This window comes from Microtus pennsylvanicus, chromosome 2 (assembly GCF_037038515.1).
Source record: "Microtus pennsylvanicus isolate mMicPen1 chromosome 2, mMicPen1.hap1, whole genome shotgun sequence".
In the NCBI taxonomy this organism is placed as follows: Eukaryota; Metazoa; Chordata; class Mammalia; order Rodentia; family Cricetidae; genus Microtus; species Microtus pennsylvanicus.
In genome coordinates this window covers 66,295,027-66,321,405 of record NC_134580.1, presented here as the reverse complement: position 1 = coordinate 66,321,405, position 26,379 = coordinate 66,295,027, and the positions used below count along the sequence as shown (strand labels likewise).

The 26,379-nt window shown below is 39.9% G+C and overlaps 2 protein-coding genes across 4 annotated transcripts in view; one reads left to right on the top strand and one right to left on the bottom strand.

The window, feature by feature from the left end:
• Positions 1 to 585: 585 nt before the first annotated feature.
• Mterf3 (mitochondrial transcription termination factor 3) lies at positions 586 to 21,706 on the bottom strand. 2 transcript variants are annotated; one of them, XM_075961239.1, is made up of 9 exons: positions 21,400 to 21,706; positions 19,686 to 19,816; positions 18,664 to 19,001; positions 16,598 to 16,750; positions 11,692 to 11,881; positions 5,261 to 5,408; positions 4,685 to 4,756; positions 3,587 to 3,748; positions 586 to 1,126 (listed from the first exon to the last, which is right to left on the bottom strand). In XM_075961239.1, exons 3-9 carry the CDS (start codon positions 18,986 to 18,988, stop codon positions 932 to 934), a joined length of 1,245 nt encoding a protein of 414 aa, XP_075817354.1. In that variant the 5' UTR covers positions 18,989 to 19,001; positions 19,686 to 19,816; positions 21,400 to 21,706; the 3' UTR covers positions 586 to 931. The 2 variants fall into 2 exon arrangements, 1 of the variants encoding a protein (XP_075817354.1); XR_012909667.1 differs by having other exon boundaries at positions 832 to 1,126; positions 1,407 to 3,748; positions 21,400 to 21,591.
• The window catches only part of Ptdss1 (phosphatidylserine synthase 1), a 53,682-nt gene continuing 48,918 nt past the window's right edge, over positions 21,616 to 26,379 (top strand). The window contains exon 1 of one of the 2 annotated variants that reach the window (XM_075961237.1): positions 21,616 to 22,165. In XM_075961237.1, the coding sequence (XP_075817352.1) occupies positions 21,987 to 22,165 (179 nt within the window). In that variant the 5' untranslated portion in view covers positions 21,616 to 21,986. Of the gene's footprint in view, positions 22,171 to 26,379 lie in introns of both variants that reach the window. The other variant, XM_075961238.1, reaches the window with a different exon arrangement.

The window sequence follows — 26,379 nt, the reverse complement described above, 5'->3', positions numbered from 1 at the left end:
ATAATACTGCTATGAACATAGTTGAACAAATGCTTTTGTCATATGATAGAGCATCTCCTAGAAATGGCAGCATAAACGACTGGTATGAATGGCAGGATCAATAGATATGCCAACATGGAAGGGGAAACTTTCGAGGGGTCCCATCCCTAGACAAATAATTATAGGTAACTAATGACTCTGGGATTAGCCTGTGTATTGATTAGTGTAGTGGTTTAAGTATTAGTTACCAGGGTGTGGCACTATTTGAGAAGGATTAGGAGGTGTGAATGTTTTGGAGGAAGTATGTCACCAGGAGTGGGCTTTGATCCATGCCAGGCGCAATCTCTTCCTCTCTGCCTATGGATCAGGATGTAGAGGTCTCAGCTATTTCTCCAGCACCATATCTGCCTGGGTACGGCCATGCTCCCTGCCATGATTGTAAGGACTAACCTCTGAAACTGTAAACCACCACCCAATGAAATGCTTTGTTTTATAAAAGTTGCCTTGGTCCTGATGTCTCTTTACAGCAACAGAAAAATGACTAATGCAGTTGGCCAATGCAGAATGATGAGCCCTGAAACCATATACACAAAAGCAACAAAAGACTCAGAAGACTGTGCTTATATATTTGTGCATGCACATATATACATGTATATATGCATTTAGCAGTAATAAAAAGAAGTTATCAAATTGAGGGAGGGTATAAAAGGGTAGGAGAAAGGGTACCTGAAAGAGTCTGGAGGGAGGAAAAGGAACAAAAAAGTGATGTAATTCTTCTAATAAAATAAATAATAAATACAAAAAGCCAACCAAACCAAACAAGTACCAAAAATCAGAATTATGAAAAAAATGTTTTCAATATTGAAACCCGAGACATTTATTTTTTAAAATACAGTGATTCATTCATGTATACATTTACTTTACAACAATATATTTAAGTTTTCATCAAAAACTAAAGTGTTTTTAAGAATTTCTCAAAATCATTTACTGAAGTTTTGGCAATCTCTTTGCAGAATACTTCATCAGGAATAGATACGACCTTGTCCAAAGAGACATAGTTAGGTTTTGCTGGATCATACTGTGCTTTTCCCAAGTAAACAAGAAACAAATGTCTTTCTTTAATTTTAAATATTCTTGTATTAAATACCTGGAAAAGAAAGAAATTTACAATAAAAAGCTGAAATACTAACAAATTTTCTTGGTTACCTACTTTAATAAGTTAGTTATGATGACTGTATGTTCAATAAATATGATTAATGCTATAGGATTTAAGTTATATGGTTTCTGCTCAGAATTATAGTTAAAGAGGCTAAGGGAGTAGATCAGTTTAAAGATAAATGTGTAGGATGGGAGAGGGTCTGAGTTTGATTCCCAGCACACACGTATTATTAGGTAAGAAATTAGGAGTTGAGTATAGTGATACCCACCTGCAATCACAGCACTTGGTAAGCTAAGGCAGGAGAGCATCAGAAGAGCAAATCCTCAGGCTTTACCCCAAAACTATCTCATCTGTAACTTGGGAATAAGGCCCAGAAATCTGTTTTAACAAGTTTTTTAGAACCAACATTAGAGAGCAAGATCTCTGTCAGCAAAAGGGAATTGTCTCTGTTTTGATCTTTAAATTCTGTTACCCCCCAAAAGAATCAAAATAAAATGACGCTGCCCCTTTGGGAGGCGAAGAGGGAAAGCATGCCTCTCCTGTTAAAATCCCCAAGGACTAAGGAAAGCACAGCCATTTGACAAAGGAATCATGAGACAGCTAAGTGCCTAAAGCCTGCTGCTACAGAGGTGAAGGGAGGACAAGAGAAGGGCTCACACTGGAGTGACAGTCTGCAGCATAAGGAACTGGGGCTCCTTAAGGGGTGGTCTCAAGCACATTTTTGGCTGTGGGACACTCCATGGGGAACACACTTTTAGATTTCTTTCCCAGTGTACAAAGTGATAATTGTGCACAAGGAGAGACATGAAGGAAAACAAGTGTTGAAAATTAACTTGAGAACAGTGACCACAGAAAGTATATGCTGCTATGATGTGACATTGGTATGCTTCTAGAATAAAACATCCCTTTGTGTTTCTGCATTGATGGTCATGAGGTTCACAGAAAAAGAAACATGAGATAGAATAACACATAGAAAAAGGAGACCTGTATGGACTGGCACAAGCCATCAGTGGATTTGCAGACAAGGTACTGGATTAGAAGCCCCCGTGTGAGGTTATGGAGAAGAGTCATAAGAAGAAAAAACAGACTTGACTGCAAAGAGACTGAGAGGAAACGAACAATTACCAAGACAGGCAGACTTCTACCCTCAAGACACACCTACAGCCTACACAGCCCTCAAAACCCACTACAGGTTTTGGTGAGACAGTGATTCCTGGGCCAGTGGTGGACAGGAATCTCACATTGTCCCTTTGTTTTCCTTTTTTTGTCAAATAGGGTTGATTTCTGGAAGAGTAACTATTAAGAGTCCATACACACAAAGCAGTATGAACTCAATAGGTATTATTTCTATGGTTTTCTCTCTCCTATTTACTGAATTAATTGCCCCATGAGCCCTCTACTACTGTGTAAGCTTATTTTAAATCTCTGCCTCTCTTACAAGCCACATATGATTGAGTTCTTTAGTCTTAGTGCTCACACACATTCTAGCCCAGGGCAGATGGTCCATTCTATAATGAATGACTGGACCCCACTTGTGGGATGATCTTTCTGTACACTCTAAAGATATGTTTCTAGCTAACGTAACTTTTGATTGATTTAATAAAGGGCTGAATACCCAACAGCTAGTCAGGAGAGAATAGGAGGGACTTCTGGGGAGAGAGAGGAACTGGGGAAGAGAGAGAAGCAGAGATGAGAGGCCAGTGAGATGTAGAACAAGTTGGGTGTACAGAATGGGGGATAAGTAAAAGCCATGTGGCAGAACATAGATTAATAAAAATAGGTTAATTTAAGTTATAAGAACTAGTTGGGAAGAAGCCTAAGCTACTAAAGGCCAAGCTTTTATAATTCATAATAAGTCTCTGTCAATATCAGGGAGTTGGTGGCCCCAAGGAAAGTCTAATGAGAAAGATAGTTACACCCACTGGGTAGGACAAGGTCAGGTTTCCATATAACCCACTCTCAATAATCTATTGCCCCAGGAGACAAGAAACTGTCACTGCTTTTTCATAGATTACTTATAATTATTCCATAAGCTGGAGTCAAACAATTCTAGGCCTCCTATACTTTTTTATAATGTGCCAACATCATCCTATATTAAGGGCTACTCAGATGGGCAATTAAACATCCCTCTATGTGAAGGAAGTGGACTAAATACAATCTAGTTCTGAGAGTTATTAAGGTTATATATCTTTTCACATCTCTATATCATGAACAAATAAAACAATATTTTTTTTAATTTAATGGAGAAAAGTCCAAGAGACTATGCTTGAGTTTTCTCCTGATTCCAACAGGCAAAGGGAAGAGTAGGTAAAAGTTACAAGGGAAGAGACAAATTGAGCCTTCTTAGGACCCCAGCAGCTGTGAACCTGCTACAAATACACAGCACCACACCTGAAGCCTGAGTGCAGAACAAGGGCAGCTGTCTGAGAGAGCTGGGAGATATGTTACCTGCGGGAACTTGACAATGATGTGGTGGGGAATATTCATCACATTGTGTACATAATCAAAAGTTTCCGTAAGTTTCCTTTTGTTTGCAGTTAGCATCTTTGGGACTCTGGTGACCATATGTTGAATTTCATTATGTTTAAAACCAAGTTCAAGGCGATAAACCTGCAAGAAAGTAAATACTTGGAGTCATGAGAAGAAATAGTCTTTTGGTACTATGCTGTAGTGCAAACTGATTCTTCTAAAGTTAAAATAATGACCTTTCAAAATTTGGGGGCATTTGTATCACTGCCCCTTACGGGATTATAGCTCACTGGTTGGGGTCACCCAAATTTCAAACCCCTCACCCAAGCAAAAGCTCCTCTACATTGATGGCCATGAGGTCCATATAAAAAGAAACATGAGATGGAATAACACATAAAGAAAGGAGGCCCGTATGGACTGGCACAAGCCATTAGTGTTAGGTTTCCAGACAAGGTACTGGATTAGAAGCCCCCGTGTGAGGTTATGGAGAAGAGTCATAAGAAGAAAAAACAGACTTGACTGCAAAGAGACTGAGAGGAAATGAACAATTACCAAGACAGCCAGACTCCTACCCTCAAGACACACCTACAGCCTACATAGCCCTCAAAACCCACTACAGGTTTTGGTGAGACAGTGATTCCTGGGCCAGTGGTGGACAGGAATCTCACATTGTCCATTTGCACTCTGGTATGCGGAGATTCTCTGCAATCTTGAAAGATAACATGTTATTTGAAACCGAGGTACACTGGAGGCTTGACTTTGGGGAACAACAGTGAGACAGTGATCCAATCTGAAACAGCCTCAGTGTGAGTGAAAACCAGCCTACAAACCACAATCCCAGAGAATTTAACAACAATGCAGACACTAAGAGAGATTTACATAGATCTAATCTATATGGGAAGTAGAAAGTAGAAAAAGACTAGATCTCCTGAGTAAATTGGGACCTTGGGGAAGGATTAAAGGGGAAGGGGAGAGGCAGGGAGGGAAGCAGAGAAAAATGTAGAGCTCAATAAATATCAATAATAAAACAAAACAGGAATGTAAAGAAATTAGCTTCTCATAGCTTGAAGATGTTACCTTCATATTTTCTTTCACAGGCTCCAGACTTCCTGTTAGTAGCCTTGGAAGACGAACAACCAGATCTCTAGTCTACAGTTAAAACAAAGTAATTATCATCACTTTACATGAATATCTAACTAGTTTGGAAAACTAAGACATTACAAGGAATGTCAAGCTAAAATTTAAAATATGATCCAATCAAAGAAATGACAAAAAGTTTGGAAATATGTATCAACCTAACATTATTAGATGAGAAATCTAACATGGAATCAGAATTTAAGAAGCTATTGATGGTATACTATAAAGTGATGGAGCCTCCTTTTTAATCTATCAGGCTAACACACTTTTGTACAGAAAGTATAATGCATTTATAAGATCTATGTAGGTCAGGCACTTAGAAACATGACATTTAAAGGTTACTAAAAGAGAAAATACATTTCCTCTATCTATCTATCTATCTATCTATCTATCTATCTATCTATCTATCTATCTATCTATCTATCTATCCATCCATCCATCCATCCATCCATCCATCCATCCATCCATCCACCCACCCACCCACCCACCCACCCATTTACTTTATTATTTATTTACCTTCTTCACACTCAGTTCAAGCTCTTTCTGAAAAAACCCCAGTCTGTTATCCAGTCTTTCCACGGAGAAGCTCAACAGAAATGGTGCATTTCTGACCATCCGCGCAATATCTGTCTTACTGAAATGTTTTGACTGTAGATAAGCTACTCTGGAGAAATAATAATAAAAAACATATGCATGATAAACATTTCCTATAAAAATAAATTATGCTAATTTCTAAGGTAATATCTAAACTTGTTTTGAGACCTTGAGTACAAACAGGAGTACTGTACATAATTTCTACCCCACCTCTCCTCTGTCCCATCCTCATCTTTTTAATGAGTTATTTTTACATATACATATATATATATATATATATACTCACACATATGTATATATAAATAGAAACTTCTGAGTCTACTCAACGCAAAATTGGTTCTTTTTTTAAGGACCCTATAACTTCTCATAAAAAAAGATGAATAAAAGTACTCTGTAAGCTGTGTGGTGGTGGTACACTCCTTTATCCCAGTAGAGACAGGTGGATCTCTAAGTTTGAGGCCAGCCTAGTCTACAGAGCAAGTTCCAGGACAGTCAGGGCTACACAGAGAAGCCCTGTCTTGAAAACCACCTTCTCCCCAATAAAACCCTCTGTAATATCCCAAATATGGACACATTTTCAGGAGAAGCACTGACAATTTTTTTATTAGTTTCATTTACTTTAAATGAGAAAATAATTCTAATATACTTCAGGTAGATCTTTAAATTAAACAAACCATTATTATATGTGTATGATGGGGGAGGGGCGCACACACATGCCTTGGGACACAAGTGGAAGTCAGAGGGCAATCTTAGGGGTTGGCCTTAGCCTTCCACCTTATTTTGAGACAAGGTCTCCCATTGCTCACAGCCACATAAGCCAGGTTAGCTATGGTGTGAGCTCCAGAAGATTCTATTTCCTGCCTCCCACCACCAAAAGCTGGCCGAGATTACAAATATGTGGCAAAGCACCTGGCTTTTTGTGGATTCTGGCTCTCACACTTGGATGGCAAACACTTTATCCACTGAGCCATCTATTTCCAGCCAAAATTTTTAGCTTTGAGACAGAGTCTTATTACTTAGCCCAGGTTAGCCTTGATCTTTTCATTTTCTGGAATTAGTTTCCCAAGTGCTGGGATTACAAGCATGCATTACATGCCTCACATAAAACAATATATATTTATATAAACTACATACAGTTGATTCATTTGGAAATTCTACAAAGGACCTGCAATTTTAGACACTAAATTATTTTCACTGAAAAGAAAATAAGCACATAAAATTGGTGCTATTATGGATAGTATAGAAAATAAGCCTGCTATATCTAGCAAAGCCAAAAATCAAGTTTTAATTAAATATTTTATATCCCTGCCAACTCAGTAGAAACTTACTGTTTATCATTCATATTTTTGAGTATATACAGATGAAATACTACAAAAATTCAAATAAACATTTCTCTACCCAGTCAGGAACATGTGACAGGCAACTTGAGCAAGAAACTTGCTTCCTTAACACAGGTTTCTTTCACAGAATTAAATGTAGGGAGATGCTTTATACAGTAAGCAGTCAAGATTCTGGAATTTGGCCATCTTGGTTGGAATACTAGCTCTGCCATCTATACTATGTGTGTAATCTTGGGAAAATTACTTAAACTTTCTATACCTCATGTAATAATTATGTGAAACCTCTCAAGTGATTCCCACTGCCTGATATTCATGCTTTCCTGGAATAAATCTGGAGCAATGAGGCAAAATGACTTTTGAATGGTGAAGGAATCTCTACCTGAAGACAGGATACTGAGTGTGAAGTTCTTAGAACCACCCTTTGCCTGCGCCACATGAAAGTTTGTATCACAGGAGCCGATAAGTCCCATAACAAGAAAGACTCAGTCTTTTAAGTCTGATGCCTAGTTCAGTGCCTTAACTATGTAATATGTTCAATGTAAGAAATGCAGATGTTTTGAGTTTCATTTTTTTCTTACCTCACAGAAAAGGAATTAGTTTATTATTAACTCAAGAAACTGCTAAACCCTTACTGGCTCAATCTCAATGTGGAGAACCATCTAGAGCACTTGTTTTCAACCTGTGAGTGGAAACCCCTTTAGGGGAGGGTTAACCAACCCTTTCACAGGGGTGGCATATCAGATGCTTACATTCCAAATCTTAACAGTAGCACAATTATAGTTATGAAGTAGCAATGAAAATAATTTTATGGTTGGGATGACCACAGCATAAGGAACTGTACTAAATGGTCAAGGCATTAGGAAGGTTGAAAACCACTGATCTACAGGGATTGTTACTGAGCAGCAAGAGGAGATAATGTGATCTTGGCAGGACCAGAGGAAAATTACCCTAGGCAGAGACTGAGAGAAATGTCCAACTGATGTGAGAGATGGCTGAGGTGGAACTGAGGGGTCCTGGCATTTCACTGAGGTGAATGCCAAAAGTTAGGAGTGATAGTTGTGATTTGGGTAATAAGGCAAACAGAATAGTATTTCCACTCAATGTGTCTGAGAACACACTCCATGATGAAGTCAGAGTTAACTTAAGAACAGGGCCATGTTCTGAGTGGTATTATGTATATTAATGTGTAATACATCAACAACTTACTGTAGATGTTTTCACAGATTAATAACTCTCTGATGAATGAAGTGCAAAACTGTTTATAAATGCTCTAACGGTCATCAACTAATCTTGGTTGTCAACCTGACTACACCCGAATCAACTAACCCCAAGTTGCTGGGTATACCTATGAGGGATTTTTCTTTTTCTTCTTTTTTTTTAAGATTTATTTATTATATATACAGTATTCTGCCTCCATATATGCCTGCATGCCAGAAGAGGGCACCAGATCTCATTATAGATGGTTGAGCCACCATGTGGTGTAGGTAGAGGACTGCTCATTCGTTTCCAGACCCCAAATAATCAAACAGCAACTACATTACTTACAATACTGTTTGGCCGATAGCTTAAGCAAATTTCTAACTAGCTCTTACATCTTAAGTTAACCGATTTCTATTATTTTATATTTTACCACGAGGCTCATGATTTACCGATACCAGCATTTGTCTCCTCTGGTGGCTACGTGGTTTCTCACTGACTCCACCTACGTTTTCCTCTATTTCTGCATGTCTAGTTCATACAGCACACCATTAAGTAGTCCAGGCAAGAACAGCTCCATAAGAAGCCTTTTCAATGCCAACAGGAGCAGATGCGTCTCATTTTGTCATGAAAAGTCATAAGTTCTTAAAGCATTTAAAATGTCATATTCTTTATGAAAAATTGAAAGATTATCTATCTAACTGAAATATATTTCTATATATCAAGAAAACCTAACTGACATGACTACAAGTCTGACTATTATAGATGACTATTAACTTGTATTTCTTAATTATACGTCACATTTTTAAATGAGCTGCACAAACACAATACCTTAATCAAGAGCAGAAATATATATATATATATATATATATATAACAAAATTGACCTTAAATTTGTATCAATAGACCAAGATCCATACCAATGCATTGTATTTATCTCTAGAGCATAGCCTCCTTTAAATGTAAATAAACATCTATAAACAATATTTGGGAATTTGGGTGTAGTTCTCTCCAAATGCTTCCTGCTTTTTGTTGGGTAAAGTATTTTATTGGGGGGGGGTGGATTATGGAGATCTTTCAGAGGGTCTTGATCCATCAAACCACATTAGTCTGGAAGAAATCTACAGGTTCTTATCCTCTGTAGAGACAAAAGAAGAATCTCTTCCAAAACGATATATCCTTAGACTCAAATTTTGAAGTCAAGATACCTTTAATATACATTGGTTTAGCTTAGCAGCTTGTACAATGAAATGTCTCTCTGTACTTAGCTCATTCACAGCCAAAAATTTAAAGAAAACACAATAATATACATAATCCAGACTCTCTGTGTATATTTCATTTTTACATGGCTTAGTTTTCTTTACTCTATTACTTTTTCTACAAGTTTAATATTGATTTTATTACCTTTACTCTTTTAATCTATGACTGCCTATATTCTATCTTTTTAAAGACTTTATTTTTTTATATTCTTTTTCTTCTCTCTCAAGTCTATGTACAGTTATTCAACACTGTGACCCATTTAGAGGTCTTTCCCATCTGAATTTGTCTTTATTGCATATCTGTAATCCTTTTCTGACCAGGAACACTTTTAAAATGATAAGCAGCTTGATTGCAGCAGCTCTAGATGCGGCTCTGCCTCTCTCTGCCTCTCAATATGAAGGTACCATTAGCACCGGGTAGGAGCTACGTTCACCAGCTTAACTCTGAGAAGAAGCATGAAGCACATAAAAACTTATTATCTGAGTAACAACTAAATCTGCCAGGCAGTGAGGCAGTGTACTTTGTGACCTGGAAATATCTCTGTGTGTGGTGGTGGGAATCCGCCATGTTCTCCTGCCTGTACACTCCTAGCAGACCCGACCCTGCCAACTGCCCAGGTGGGGAGTGCTGAGCCACAGGAATGGTCTCAGCTACTTTTCTCCTGACCCCAAATGGGCATATAAGCATTTGGACCTGAAGTGAGTGGTGGGCACTAGCCCCAAACGTTTCAGACCACACTGGTACCCCAATTTGTAGGCGGAGACTGATCGTTCATTTCCAGGCCACCCAGACACAGAAACTATATTACTTGGAATATTGTTTGGCCAATAGCTTAAATGTATTTCTAGCTAGAGCTCTTATATCTTAAATTAACCCATTTCTATTATTTTATATTTTACCACAAGGCTCGTGGTTTACCAGTACTGGCATCTGTCTCCTCCAGCAGCTACACAGTGTCCCACTGACTCTGCCTATTTTTTCCTCTGAATTCCCACCTTACTCTGTTCTGCTAAACCACTGGTCAAAACAGCTTTATTCATTAACCAGTAAAACCAATACATATACAGAAGGGCTTCCCACACTAATGTGGTCCTGAGAATTGTACTCAGGACCTCTGAAAGAACAGCCAGTGCTTCTAACCTCTGAGTCATCTTTCTAGACTTGAGGGATTTTTCTTAATCAGGTTATTTGATAGGGGAAGACCAACCTTAAATTTGGCCACACCATCTGATGGCAGCCCACATAAAAAGGCGTGGAAGGAGGAAGGTTTTGCTTTTTTGTGTGTTGCCCTCACTCTACCTGACAAGCAGGAAATTAATTTATCTGGTTGCTTTTGGCATTCCTTTGATGGTATCAGTACCAACTTCTTTGGGATTCCACCTACACACCAGGAATTCTTCATGATTCAGCAGCTGTCTAGGTCTGCTGAGATGTCCAACTTCATGGACTAAACAACTAGAGCATCCTTGGCCTTTTGGTCATGAGACAGTCATTGTTGGACTAGTGAGTCACAGCCTGTAATCCATTCTAATAAATATATATTAAAAGGCTACCAGTTTCCTTATTTAGAGAGCCATGACTATGATAAAGGGAATAACCTTTCAACTTATGGAAAAGTTTTAACTTTTATTATATTATATTATATAATATATTAAATTATAGTCTCTTTTCCATCTTCCTCTTGGAGAGGCAGCTTCGCTTCTGCCTCCCTCCCCACTTCTCTGCTTCCCCCTTCTCTGTCTCTTTCTCCTCTTCTCTCTCTCTCTCTCTCTCTCTCTCTCTCTCTCTCTCTCTCTCTCCCTCTCTCTCTGTACCCCCCTTCACCCTTCCTCCTCCATAACCCCCTGAATAAAAGAAAAAAAAAAAAATATATTAAATTATATTATATTTATATTATAAACAAATTGCTCAAAGAATACTAAACATCTGCTATCAAAAATTAGAGCCGGGCGGTGGTGGCGCACGCCTGTAATCCCAGCACTTGGGAGGCAGAGACAGGCGGATCTCTGTGAGTTCGAGACCAGCCTGGTCTACCAAGGGAGTTCCAGGACAGGCTCCAAAGCCACAGAGAAACCCTGTCTCAAAAAACCAAAAAAAAAATTAGAAATGCTAGATATGACAGCACACATCTATAACTCCAGTACTTAGAAGGCCAAAGTAGGAGGGTTATGAGTTCAAGGTCAGTCAGGGGTACATAATGAGACCATGTCTCCAAACAAGAAAAAGTAAAGAAAACAATCACAACAGCCACAATCTATGAACTTGTAAGTGTACTTAGATAATTTACTATTTGTTAATAGAGATTTTAGAGAGACATTTCCAGGTTCTGAAGAGAAGTATCTCAATACTAATTGATTAATACGTTAAAAAGAAAAACAGCTGACAGTTGACAAAACAACTGTTTTACTCTATTTACATTAAAAGTGCGTAACTGAAAGAACCACTCATACTCACTCAACAGATCCTTGAATAGCAGACTAGAAAATTTCTCACACATACATAAGGAATTCTTCCATAAGCACTTCCTAGGTTACGTGGAAATCATTTCAAACTTTACCTTGTCTTAAGATTTTCAAGATCTTCAGAGAAAATAGCATAATTTTTTGTCAGGAATGGTCCCAGGTGGCTATCTTCTAAACCCAAATCTTTAAGAAATAGGAGTATTTGCTTAATGTCTTTTTCAAAATCCAGTCTTAGAAGGAAGTTGGCTACATCAAGATGTCTTTCTATCTTTGACAAATCCACTCCTGTAACAAAAGGAAAGGATTGGTTTAAAGTCAATTTCTTATTCAGTCATTAATTTCATACAGGAAAAATTACTGATGACGAATAATCTATTTAAGGGAGAAATGACAAATGGTAACAAAGTATTTTTAAATGAAACTGGTTGTAGAAATAGATTAAAATTAATTATAGTGTTTATATCCAAGGTCAACATAGAGGTAAATTTTCCCCAAAGAGAAAGTCACTAAATCACTCAGCTTCTTGGGAGGCTAAGTCAGGAGAATCATACGTTTGAGGCCTGCTTGGGTTACACAGTGAACTCATGGTCAATGGTGAAACTTGAAGAGAATACTTTAAAGTACAAAAATAAAATAAAATCCACAAAGGCTAGAGAGATAGTTCAGTGATATAATGCTTGCTTAGTATACATAAGACCACAAGATCAATCCTCAATAGGACAAAACAAAACCCATTTCCTAAAGTGATTTTAGAGGCACCTTTATACAAAGCAATGAAATAACATCCCCTAGTAGCATCCACAATCAAAAATATCATCATATTCACTCACCAAATTTAGAAACACATGTAATTCCAAATCTAAATTTCTTGCTATGAGTATGTGCACACCCACCCATACCACACACCGAACACAGACCAGAAGCAGACGCAGAATGAACATAAGCAATTTATCACACACTAGTGATGGCATTTTAATTCAATAAGAAAGATAATACTAGTCATTAAAGTACAATGAGATCACTAGTTACACTAAAATGTTTCTGTGTCTTATTTGCAGATTGATTGATAATCTAAATATATGCTAGTTTTACACATAGAAAACAAAGAACGTAAGCAAATATTAATTATGGAAAAACAAAAAAGTCCATGGCTAGCTTTCCACTTACTTTGTAAGAGAAAGGTTTGGAAAGCTACCCAATAAACTGATAATAGTGTTTATACTTGGGAGCAAGGGTACCTCTTGGAATAGCTGAACTTCTATCAACTACATATAATTCTTTTGTAACTTAAAAATCACACAAAATCAAGTCTAATCAATGAATGAATAAAAAAAGGAGATGGAAGCCAGTTTCAAAAATCTGTGATAAATGGGGAAACAAAGCTTTAAAAGTAACCTAAAAGACTTGAACTCCAAGTGATTTTACACAGGTTGGAGGGCCTTGCGCAGTTTGAGTTGTCACACCCTGGCTGTGAGGAAATGGAAACCTGCTTTTAGTAGTAGTGGGAGTGCAGAATCCCATCAGGAGAGCTTAAGTCCTCAGCTCACTCAGAATTCTACTAAAATGAAAAGCTGGACACTGCCTATTGTGGACCAGACACTTCTGCTAAGCACTGGGATGAAAATGAGCAATACATGCTCTAAAAGATGTGGACATTGCATCTCTTACTGTCACATATATTTAGTCATCAGTCAGATCTGGAAAGAAGAAACATTATCCTACAGAGCTCAAACACAAAGAAATATAATACAGTGGCATGAGCAGAGTAAATGGACACACAATGTCTATCTAGCAGTGAGATAAGGAGGCCAAGCCTTTTCCAGAGCACAGAGAGAAATGTAAGCTATTAGTGAAGTGTTGCAAGACAGAAGCTGTTGCCATGGGACGAACAGTTAAAGGGCCTGAAGAAGAGTGACCTGACCTGGACCTTCCGGCCTTTATGTTGCTCTGGCAGCAGTTGCCTAGAAGTCAGCTGGCACAGGAGCCCTGTGCACAGGACTGGCCGCCTAGGATCTCGAACAAGCAGAGAAAGGAGGAAAACAAACAGAAGAGTACTACAATTTACCACTAAAAATACTGACAAACAACAATGGATCCTCCAAGTTACTGCCATTTACAGTTACTTCTAAGACATGCTACTGAGCTTCTTAGCATATACAAAAAGAATGACTGAAACATATCTGAAAGCTCTAAGTATACTGCAAATTATTTATAGGTCTGGACCATGGTGATCCTTCGTCACCCTGAGTACCTGCTGTAGGCTAGGGAAGCTGTTCTGCAAGAAAAGGTAACTTACTCTCCTGCATACTTGTAGCAGGTGTCAGATGTCATCTCTCACCTTTGAACTTACTTCAGAACATCTTTTAAGCTGTGAACATTCCGAAATTCAATAGATATTTTAGGTATATCTACATCTTTCTGTGGATATTTAAAACATACTTAGTACATCACAGATTTCCAGAACTTACTAAGTATGGGAACTTTGTACCCTCCCACCAACATCTCCCGATAGCCCCCTATCCCAAATCACCATTCTTCTCTTTCCCTGCTTCTACTGAGACATGTCTTTGCATGCAAGTCCTCCAAGTCTTGTTGGAAATGACGGCACGTCACTGTCTGCTATTGATGACCAGTATTCCATTGTGTATTTGTGCAACGCATTTCTTTTAACAATTCAGTAATTTATGGATACATAGGTTAATAAAAGAGGCTTTATTTGTATTTCTAATTTTGGACTTCTCATTTTACTTCCATCTTCATCTTCCAGTTCTTCTCAAATAGGTATTTGTTATCCTGACTAGCCTAGAACTCACTATGTAGACCAGGCTAGCCTTGATCTCAGAGATCCACCTACCTCTTGCTTCACAAAGAGATTCCAAGCCTAGCCTCACATGAAGCTTTTTGAGAACATAGATTCCTTAGGTACCTACATATTTGGGTAACATCTGGCGAACTAGGTCCTAAACAGGAGTGAAACATTACCATATTTTGTCATTAGTACAAAATATGTATAAAAGCAGGCAAAGTGGAACCCAGAAGGGTCACTCAGATACCAGGGCCAGAGAACACATTTCAGAAGCTATTTGAACTTGAGATAAGTTCTCCAACTGCCAGCCAACTAAAGGAGTGATGTAGGCAAGAGGAGAGACTGACAAGATGAGCAGGAGGGAAGCAGGGAGAACTCGAAGGAAGACCTTCGAAAGCTTCACAGATCTGAAGCAGGGCTGGAGAGATGGCGTTTCAGAGGTCCTGAGTTCAATTCCCAGCAACCACATGATGACTCACACCCATCTATAATGAGATCTGGTACATAATAAATAAATTAAAAAAAAATAAAATTTAAAAAAAGATTTGAAGCAGTTAACCAGTGCTTTCAATTAGCAATTTAGAAGGAACACTAACACCATAGAGATTTTTCAGGGTCAAAATAGCTGAATAGGAAGTTATCAAGTTAGGGTCTGTGAGTTTGGCTCAGTAGGTATAGTGCTTGCCTTATAAACATGAGGACTTGAGTTTGCTCTCCAGAAGCCATGTTAAAAAAAAAAAAGTCTGGCAGGGTGCTGTGCACTTTTAATTCCAGCACTGGGTAAGTGGAGACAGACAAATCCCTGAGGCTCATTGGCCAGTCAGTTCAGCCTATTTGCAAGTCCAGACCAAGGAAAGAAGCTGGCCCAAATCAAAACAAAACAAAACAAAAGGAATCAATCAAAAGAAAATAAAAACTATCTTTTGGCCACATGTATACACACACACACACACACACACACACACACACACACACACACACACAAACTCATACATAGTAACTACAGAATAAGAGCAAACTTGAGAGAGATAGAATATGGAGGATTAGGTTCTAAAAAGATGTTAAGGAGGGAGGGAGAAAAGAAAGAAACAAGGACAATCCCTAAGAGTCTCCTACATTGGCGCAGGTATTTTTTTTTTCCTATTTCTGATAAACAAAACAGCTCTCCAAGATACGGTGAATGAGAAACAAAAAGGGAGCTTCTTTGGTGAAACAAGATTTATCTATATCCCCCAAACACAACATATGAAAACAGAATTATCAAAATAAGACACAGAAAGGCCCACAAATAAGAATTCTAATGGAAGATGCCAGTATGTGAAACACTAAAAGTTTTAGAATTTGTACTTTTTGGATTTTAGATGATCAATTGGTAAAGTCTATGCAGATATTCAAAAAAATATGAAAAAGCCTCAAATTTCAAACACTCTCGGTTCTTGGCATTTTGGGTAAGGAATACTTGCGGTTGTTTGAATGAAAATGACCCCATTGGCTGATAGGGAGTGGCACTCTTAGGAGGCGTGGCCTTGTTGAAGGAAGTGAGTCACTAGCAGAGAACTTTGAGGTTTGACGTTTAAGCCAGGCCTTGTGTGACTCTTCCTGATGCCTGCAGAATCATGCAGCACTCTCAGCTCCTCTCCAGCACCATGTCTGCCTGCATGCCACTATGCTTCTAGTCCACCCTAATTAAATGTCTTCCTGTATAAGTATTGCAGTGGTGATGGTGTCTCTTCACAGCAATAGAAACCCTAAGACAATACTCAACACCCATTAAACAACAACAACAACAACCAGAAATTGGAGACTTTAGAGAATAAGAGGTCCAAGTAAAAACATGATACTATGTGGGAACATTGATTCCTCAATCTCTTAAATATCCAATTCCTCTCAACTCCTTAGGGTCATTACTGAGAAATCAAGAAATCAAACCAGACTCAAGGAAAACAGATTCAACAAGGTTGCTACATTTCAGACAGGACCAAAAGAAAGTGTGCAATGAATAGCTCTAGCTGCCTTTAATTCAAGGATAACCTACTAGCCAGCATATTAAGAAAGTTATGGTACAGGCTGAAAGAACAATCCAGATGAGGGCAGTAGGCTCCAGGAGGAAGGTCAGGGGAAAACAATGCAGAAAACAGTTCCCCATGGGTCAACAAACTAACACACGACAGGCTGACTGTAGGTTAGACACTTACCAAGCTGCACTAGCTGCTGCAGAGTCTCGGAATGATCTACGTAGTCTCCAAGTGTGAAGGAGGACAAGGGCAACAGAGGGTGTGCAACAATCTGAATAGCCTCCTCCTCTGAAATTGGTTGTATCGGAGACAGCGAAGGTAAGTCATCCAATTCTTTGCAGCAAGTCATGAGGGAAGAGAGAAGCCAGTCAGCTGTCATGTACATACGGAACATTCTATAAAGGGGCTACAGAAATGGTTCAGTGGTCAAGAGTATGTACTGCTCTTGCAGTTTGGATCCCTACATCAGAAAGCTCACAATCTTATAACTCCAATACCATCTTGTGGGCTTCATGGGCATCTATACTCATATGTGCACACACATACACATATGCATAATTAAAAATAAAATTCACCTTAAAAAAGAAAACAACCCCAAATCTACTTCTATAAATAGTCTATCTTCCCTAGTTTGTGTCTTTCATTGGTTAAGTACTGAGATCATTTCAGAATTAGATGTTTATGAAGTGCAAGTTTAAAGTGATGGTCCATACCTGTAATCCCAGCATTCCACTGGGCATGCTGAGACAGGAGAATTATAGCAAGTCTGAAGCCAGCATGGCCTAAGAGTGGTGACCTCCATGTCACAAAGGTCCAAAAATATCCTAAGATTTAAGAGTACCCAAAGAGACCAACTATTCTCCCTTCAAGGTATGAAGTTTGCTGGTAAAGTTCAAGACATTCAATCTATTTTTGAGACAGTGAACACAACCCAGGCAATCATCCTGCCTCGTCTTCTTAAACGCTAGGATTACAGGTATGAGTCATCTTCTCTGGGTAAGACACAAAACTATTTCTCTTCACTTTTCATCAACATGTAAAAATGTTAAAGATCAACTGCTCTTCAGCAACATTTTGAGAGACATGGCTTGTGAACTTGGTCAAAAGTATGGCTTTTTTTAATACCCCAAATTCACATTCTAAAGTTATGCTATTCTGAATTTATTCATTTTGATCCAGTGCCCTCCTCTCTAAATTCTCTTAAGAGAATGTCTATGTTCTACCATCTGTAAACCTTTGCCAGTCCTCTAATTTGCCCTGATATGGATTCTTTGCTATTGTTTTAATATGATTTGGTATGAAAGAAATTTGAAGCTGTGACTTTAAGGAATCCAGACTATGGTCTCTTACTGTTTTACTCTCTTAACTATCCTCATTTTTTTCACAGCCAGCTTCTCTTTCTTGCCTCCCCTTTTAAATTCACTCACATTCTACTAATGGAACATATTTTACCTGTGGCATAATAATATATTCCTATATCAAGAGGCATGTAGAGGGGAGGGTTGACTATAAAGCAATTCAAGGGAAACCTGAAGTGTAAACTCACTGTTCCCACTTGGTAACTATTATACAATACATATGTCAAACATATATACATATAAATATATAAATAATTAAAAATAAATATAATTATAAATATATGTCAAAACTGTATACCCCAAAGATAAATATCAATTAAACCCTAATAAGTCTAACAAATGCCAAAAAGACATGCCAAAAAGACACTTTTCAAGAGAAGCTATAAAATCAAATATTTAAAAAGCAAATGTATTACATATTTAGCTACAAAAAACCACAAATTAACCTGGGAACTTACTAAAATAACAGTTTAATAAAACTAAATGAATAGAACCGATACTGTTCCTTTTCCTGCCTGCTACGAAACAGGACATGGAATGGACGAGGATTGTCTAAATATGTAGTGTTGTGTGATACTGTTTGTGTTATGACAAATAAAGCTTGCCCTGAGATCAGAGGATGGAGCTAGCCACTAGTTAACCATAGAAGCCTGGTGGTGATGGCTCCACCTTTAATCACAGCACTAGGGAGGTGGAGAGAGAAAGTGACTGTGGGGCTGGACTGAAGGAGCAGGTAGGAAGCACTAGTGGCTGCTTCTCTGATCGCCTAGGTTTTTACCCTGATATCTGACTCCTGGCTTTTTATTAAGATTAATTAGATTAATGCTTCAATGTTGCATGATCAAAACAACCCCTGAAAAGGGGACTCTTCTCAGTGTTCAGAATTACCTTCAAGAAACAGCTCAGATTCAAGGCTGGGTATCCTCTCCGGCTTTTCACTCACTGAAGGGAACAGAGTGTTTTGCTCAGAACTGTTCTCTTGCCCATTAGGGTTGGCAGTCTGGAAACTATTCCACAAGGAGGATGTCTTGTAAGTCTTAATTCCCCAGAGGCGAAAACAATTGTCAGAGGACAACAGAGTCTGAGACGAGAAGCCATTTGACAATGTTTTTCCTGGTCTTGTAGAGCGTTTTGTGAGCTGCGCAGCTTTAATGAAATTACTCAATTTAATTGAGTTGAACCATCTGGGTATCTGCTCAACTAACAGGGCCATTTTTTTTCTCAGTCTACAAAGGAAAAACACAACCATCAAAAGAAGATAGATTAACTTACTCAAATGTTTAAACCAGTAGTGAAACAGCAAATAAATAATAATAAATTTCTTCCTAAAATAAAAGATTTAAACAAATATGTCCAGGGTAGTCAAATGTTTCTTATATATGAAAAGCCACAAACAAAGGCAGTCTCAGCTACCAACCAAAACAGGAATTTCAGAACTGGAAAAATAAAGATATGCCTTACAATTTAAAAACAAGACAAAGAATGACTTTAAACCAAAAAAGTCTGTAATTGCTCAAATTACAACAGATCCAAACCAACTATTAATTTTATCTTCAAAAGGAAAGAATAACAGTAATGCAATGAAATGCTCTTAGAACTTGGTTTGAAGTGTGTTTAGGAAATATATTGTGATTATAATGCTGAGTTACTAAAATATATTTTATGCCTATAAATTAGTCAAAAGTTAAAAAAAGAAACCCACTGTTTTAAATGAGTCATAAATGTTATAATTGTCTGTTCATTGTATCTCATTCCAGACTACAAAGCAATGTCTCATGTTTTAAATTGGTATGCACTTTTAAGTCTCTTACATAAAATACTATATATTTAATCCAACGCTGCCCTACCTGTTGAGAGCCAGTACAGTCAAGCTCAGACTCAGCCCTCCAGTCAGAGTAGTTATAACTCACCTATACCAGGCAAACAGCCTTCATCTACTCGGGGGCTCCCTTCCTGGGACCTGGCTGCCTTCGTGGCCTGCCGTGGTCTTGAAACCTGTTTCTTGCCGCCACTCAGGGACCTGCAGCGTTTGTATTTAAACCTTAACACAGACAGACAAAAAATGTTAATTATCAATTAACTCTTGTTTATGCCTTTGTATTTTGTTTTTCTACACAGTGGAATTCAGCTTGTTTTAGGCCCTGAATCAAGGGTCTAGTCTCACAAACACTTGAAGGTCTGTAGTTTGGGGATGTTGGCTAAGAGCAAATCTCTTTCCTTCTTAAGTGACCTGAGGAAGGGTGTGCTTGCAATAACCTTGTGGGATAGGTAACTTTTGTTAAATTTTAGGAACTTCCAAACCTGTCAAAATTTCCCTCAAACTTCTTATGTTCTTCATAATAGTGACATCAAAGTGGAAACTGAGTTATGTCACCTAAACAAGACCAAACTTTCAGTGAAGCTTCCACACAGCCAGAATGGTCCTAGCCACAAATGGTCAAGGACAGGTATGAACAATGTTACTCAACACAAAATCATAAGCTTTCTTAAAACTTTTTCCCCATGGTGGTTGTAACTTTTTTTGTTTGTTTTTTGTTTTTCAAGACAAGGTTTCTCTTTGCTCTGTGGACCAGGCTAACTTTGAACTCACTGAGATCTGCCAGCCTCTGCCTCCCAAGTGTTGGGATTAAAGGCCTGCACCACCACCGCCTGGTGACAACCAGGTTCTTGATGTGAACTCGCGGCAATGTCAAGACTGGACATGCTATTCTAGCTCATGGTGATGGAGGCTCAAAAACTCCACATAATGCTTTTATGTGTGCTGTGCTGGTGAAAATTTATCCTGGGCTACATTCTCAGCTCCAACATATGTTTTTTATAAAGGTGGAGAACACAACAGAACGATTTGTATCAGCACTTTGTGATACTTCCAAACCAATTCCCAGAGTCTGTCCGGAAACCTTCCTACATCTAGTGGGCTCACTGTTAAATTCTTTTTCCACTCAAAGATCTGAGTGCTAAACATTCATTTTTACCTTCCACTTTTACTTGCAACTACACTCCCCTCACAAAACCGCTTCAAAGTCTAAGCCATCAGAACAACCCACTATGCAGAAGAAAAAAGCCGGCCCCCTCCCTGAACCCACCTTCCCAGGAACTCTCCTGCACCAAGTTAGGACCTTGAACCTCAGGGGGTTCGGATTTGTTTTGTGGGAGCGATTACAGGACAAGTGCACACACACACACAGCTCTCAGAAACGAGTAAAGACTTGCACTCGTGTATAATGCCCTGCGGTGTGTACATTAGGAAGATTTAAGAAGAAAAAAGAATTCTTAACATCTCTCAAGCTGTATCCTGCACTATTTTGTTAGGAACAGGAAAAAGAGCGTGAACAGATTTTTCTAGGTTCAAGATCTCTGCTTTTTAACTAACCCTGGCACTCTAGAGATGAAAGGCACACTTCGTAATAAAGGGCCTCTAGGCAGCGCAGCCTCCCTCCCTAAGGTCATTTAACCAACACTCTTTAACCTTGCGTAGTGTAGGATGCCTTAGAGTCCCTAACAGAACTTCGGCAGGCAGCCGCTACACTCTCGGGCCCCCTTCTAGTGCTGATAAACAAGCCCGGCAGCTTTGCCACCTACAGAACAAGCCCGAACCCCCTCTCCGGGTCACTGAGAACCTACCAGCCCTCGCGAGGCTCCCAGTTGCTGCTCTTGCTGAGTGCAGGCAGATCGGGCTCCAACACCGCCAGGCCTCCTGCTCTCCCAATTCACCTGGGCCAGGTCCGCGGCGGCGCAGAACGAGCCCGGCTGCACTGCCCGGTCGCCCAGCAAACCAGCCAGCGATTCGCGGTGCGGGGCCCCGCGCCGCCACCTACGTGAGCAGCGCTCCGAGTGGGCGAGACCATCGGCGGCGGATTGGGAGGGGGACTCGGTGGCCTGCCGGAGTCTTGGAGGCCCTGCTACCGATCAACACATTCCCCAATTCACTGACTCCACGGCTCTGCGGGGGAGGGTTAGGGTTAGGGTGAGCTCTCCGTATTGTCTCCCTGCCAGGGCCCGCCGCCTCGAGGTCCCCCCACCCCGTACAGCAGTGGTGGCGCCGCGACCACGCCCTCGCGCGTCGGCCCTTCCCTCAGCTAGCACCCTTCGCGGGGCGCCAGACCGGGTCCCGGCGTCAGGCAGCTACACCGCTGTGGTCTGTCACTGCGGAGGTCCCAGCCTTCGCGGGCCGGGGCCTCCGCCGCCCCGGCAGGACGGGGAGAAGGACCATGGCGTCCTGCGTGGGGAGCCGTACTCTGAGCAAGGATGATGTGAACTACAGGATGCATTTCCGCATGATCAACGAGCAGCAAGTGGAGGACATCACCATAGACTTCTTCTATCGGCCGCACACTATCACCCTGCTCAGCTTCACCATCATCAGCCTCATGTACTTCGCCTTCACCAGGTGAGGTAGGCCTGATCGCGCGCGGGGCGCCCGAGGCCAGAGGGTAGAGGCGACAGGGAAGCTGTGGCGGGGAGGATGGCCCTGTGTGACTGGTGGCAAGAAACCGAGTAGCTGCTCCACGCGTGCAGGCTCGCAGACACTGGGCCCACGCAGCTCCTCCGCCCACCGCGTGGCTTACAGTCCACTCCGCCTACTCTTCCACCTGCTACCCCTCACCTCTAAACCCCGTCTCTCACATTCGGTGCCTCGCGCCACACCAGGAGCTCATGCAGGTCACCTAGCCTGGTCACCCACATCCCTTGCTTTTCATCATTCCTCACACGTCACTACCGGGACGTTCTGCTCCGCAACCACTTTATCCGTGGTCTGTCCCTAGCACACCGCATGAATCATTTCATGACTGCACCGCTTTTAGAACAAACTACACACAAAACACATACGGAGGCCTGGTATACAACTAGATTCCCAAGGAACTCTTCTGGTATGCAGTATTGCCAGGAGTGCAAGTGCGCATGCATATGTGAGGTGCACCACACTGTTTTTCCAATACAGCACCTCTTTTACGCATTGCATACGGTCATCTAACATAAGCTTTCCCCCAGTCTCAAACACCACTTCTATGCCACAGCATCAACAGTTGCTGTTGACACACATCCCAGTGGACACCTCCCATCAAGCACAGCCCAATATCCAGCAGTTCTAATGCATTGTACTGCATAGGCTACAGCTAATCACACATCACACGGGGTAGACCCTGCCCTGTCATCCATCTCCTGATAGACATGCTGAAAGGAGACATTTCAAGCAATTGTGTAGTACCTGGAGATTACTAACCTCTAACAATACTAAACAAAACACATAAAATGTATACAACACAACACAGCTCTCTTATTCCCCTAAAATATATGCATATGTTCAAAGCACTTCTAATAGGTGCACGTATTCATACTTTTCATGGGTACTGCTCCTCTGGCTTCTTGACCACAGCCAAGGAGCTAATGGATCCCACAGCACACATACCCCATTTTTATTTAGATTTGTATTATCCGAATTACATATTTTAAAGAGAGGAGAGTCATAACCTATCCACCAGACCATTATGACTTCCAAGAATGACTGCGAGAGACTGTTGGTTTCAAAATTGGCTGTGCTTTTAGTGAAGTTACTTAACTTTGTTCTGAGTAGGAGAGTCCATGCCTGCAGAATGAATAAAATTTTTATATTCACCTCAGGGTATGAAGACTAAATGAAAATGTGCACACCTTTTGAATAGAGTACCTGATATATGATACCTGTTAATAGCAGCTTTCTTGAGTTTCCACCCCTTCTTTTTCTTTGTGATAGGATTAGACAGTATAGCCTAGGCTAGCCTTGACCCCTCTCTCAATCCTGCCTTATTCTGGTGTTGTGAGTATAAGCTTGTGCCACCATATCCTGCTTCTCCTGATATATTTTCCAATGGTCATTCAAAGCCTGGGGAAATATGCAGAGGTAAATTGACCAGTCACAAGTATTGAAGAAACTTCTGGTATCTAGTAGAAGGGAAGACAGAGGCATGTAATGCTACATACAGGACAGCATTGTACAACGCAGACAAAATTGCAAATGTTTATTTTATGAATCACTTCAAAGATAGAAATAGTAGGTAATAGTTATTCTTTCTTAGGAGTGCCACGACCATCATTGTAAAGTCTGCTAATATCTTGCAGATCAGACCTGCCTTCCTATAGTTCTAGCTTCCGAGAGAAGTCACTTTGAGACTGATTATGGTTACCTTCAACTACTCATCTTGCCATCTGATTTTACCACATAAAATATATATGCCCACATAATTTTTTTAAAAAATATTATTTATTTATTATGTATACAACATTCTATCTGTGTGTATGATTGCAGGCCAGAAGAGGACACCAGATCCCATTACAGATGGTTGTGAGCCACCATGTGGTTGCTGGGAATTGAACTCAGGACCTTTGGAAGAACAGGCAATGCTCTTAACCTCTGAGTCATCTCTCCAGCCCCACCCACATAATTTTTTAAACCCCAGTTTCCTCATCTATAAACAAAATGAAAATATCACTATTAACATATCATAGGCTTGTCATGAGAATTAATCTTTTTTGATAGTTTAGCTCAGTGCATGACATTGCGTTAAGTGGTTAAAAAGCATGATTTCATTGTTTGATAATATTTTCTAAGTTATATTTGTTACTGAATATAGTTTGTTCTGGAATTGAGAAAAATGTAGAGGCATTGGAATATGGACTTAGTATGACATACCTGCTTGTTTCACAACTTCATCTAATAGGTGGGTTTAAGTGATAGAATGAGGTGGGCGGTGGTGGCACATGCCTTAATCCCAGAAGGCAGAAGCAGGAGGATCTTTGTGAGTTCGAGACCAGCCTGGTCTACAAGAGCTAGTTCCAGGACAAGCTCCAAAGCTACAGAGAAACCCTGTCTCAAAAAACAAACAAATAAATAAATAAATGATTAAATGATGAGGGGCTTCTTTTGAAATGAGAAAAGCAATTACACTATTTTATATTAGATGGTGAAAAGCCAGAATCAACCATATGTCCTTAATATTATTATAGGCCTTTTCAAAATAGATCTTTCTCTTTTCTAAGGCAGAAAGTAATGTTCTGGATTTTTTAATGCCATATTCTGTCTAGTTGATGCATTGAGGCAGTTGATGTGGGAGTGTCATATATCAATCTGTTGATTTCATTGGCTAAGCAATAAAGAAACTGCTAGGCCCATTGGATAGGCCCACCCTTAGGTGGGTGGAGTAAACAGAACAGAACGCTGGGAGGAAGAGGAAGTGAGGTCAGACTCCACAGCTCCCTTCTCGGGAGCAGACGCCTCAGCAGAGATGCCATGCCACCGTTCCCGCGGAGACCAGGAAAGTAGAAGAGACAGCTCGGAGCACGCTCGCCAAATTTATAGGCAGACATTAGCCCGAGGCGAACACGCCCCCTAAGGGGCGGGACTTATCCCTACAGGCAGTGAAGTATGAAAAATGAGTATGAATTTTAGCAGCTTGTCAAAAACAATTTAAAAAACAATCTGAACCTTAGGTTATGGATCTTTCCAGAAGTTATAACAATTTTATTTCTTCTGTTTCATAAAGAAATCACACATAAAGGAACTAATTACTCACACATTTTACCTTAACATAAACTCAGAAGCAAAATTAATAGAATTAGGAGTTATCAGTGTCTTTTTGTAGTAATTTATGATCCATATAAGTGAGATATTATAGAGATAGCTCAATTTTACTCCATGAAGATTGAAAGTAATTTTTTTTTTAAATTTTTATTCTTCCTTTGGTATTTTTCCTGCATGTGTCTGTGTGAGAGTGTCGGATGCTCTGAAACTGGAGTTACAGACAGTTGTGGGCTTCCATGTGGGTGCTGAATCGAACCCAGGTTCTCTGGAAGACCAGTGAGTGTTCTTAATTGCTGAGCCATATCTCCAGCCCCAAATGCAATGGCTTCTAAAATGAAAAATTTTCATGTATGCCCTTTTGTAATGACTGTAGTACCTTGTATAAACTTTCAGTTAGGTAATGTTCAGTGCAGTTCTTTCAATCAAACTTTTTTTTGTTGTTGTTTTTTGTTTTTTCGAGACAGGGTTTCTCTGTGGTTTTGGAGCCTGTCCTGGAACTAGCTCTTGTAGACCAGGCTGGTCTCGAACTCACAGAGATCCGCCTGCCTCTGCCTCCCAAGTGCTGGGATTAAAGGCGTGCACCACCACCACCCGGCTCAATCAAACTTTTAAAATATGGCTTAATGTTTGTTTTGCAAAGACTAGTTATCTAAAGTATTGAATACTTTGGGGGTTTTGTATTACCGCACATAAGAATAGTGCCTGGTGAGATAATGTGCTATGGATACCCTGCAAGAATTTTGGAATGGGAAGGACTTGATACCTCAAACAAAAGTCTGTGGTAAGGTTGGGTTTGTCCAGCAGTTCTTTTAAAGAGTGCTTTTGGGTTGAGAATCATTCAAAGATCCTTATTGATGGGAGGTTAAGTACAGGGTTTGATATTGGGAGATATTCAGAGATAGTGCCTGTTGATAGATTCTTATGGTCACTGAGGGCGTTTTCTTGGAAGGTTGCTTTTAAATATACCCCATTCCAAAACTTCACTAGAAAAGTCTTATAAATGGAGGAACCCTGTTCTCTGGTCCACTACTTTAAATGCAGTCATT

Bases quoted from the DNA above. Each gene is read 5' to 3' on its own strand.
- Mterf3 (XM_075961239.1), bottom strand. From the start codon at position 18,988: ATGGCCCTGTTAGTTGAGCAGATACCCAGATGGTTCAACTCAATTAAA. The intron at 5,409-11,691 runs GTAAAGTTTGAA...TTATTTCTCCAG, and splicing joins CTTGAAAATCTTAAGACAAG to AGTAGCTTATCTACAGTCAA. The intron at 4,757-5,260 runs GTAAATAAATAA...TTTTAACTGTAG, and splicing joins TTGAACTGAGTGTGAAGAAG to ACTAGAGATCTGGTTGTTCG.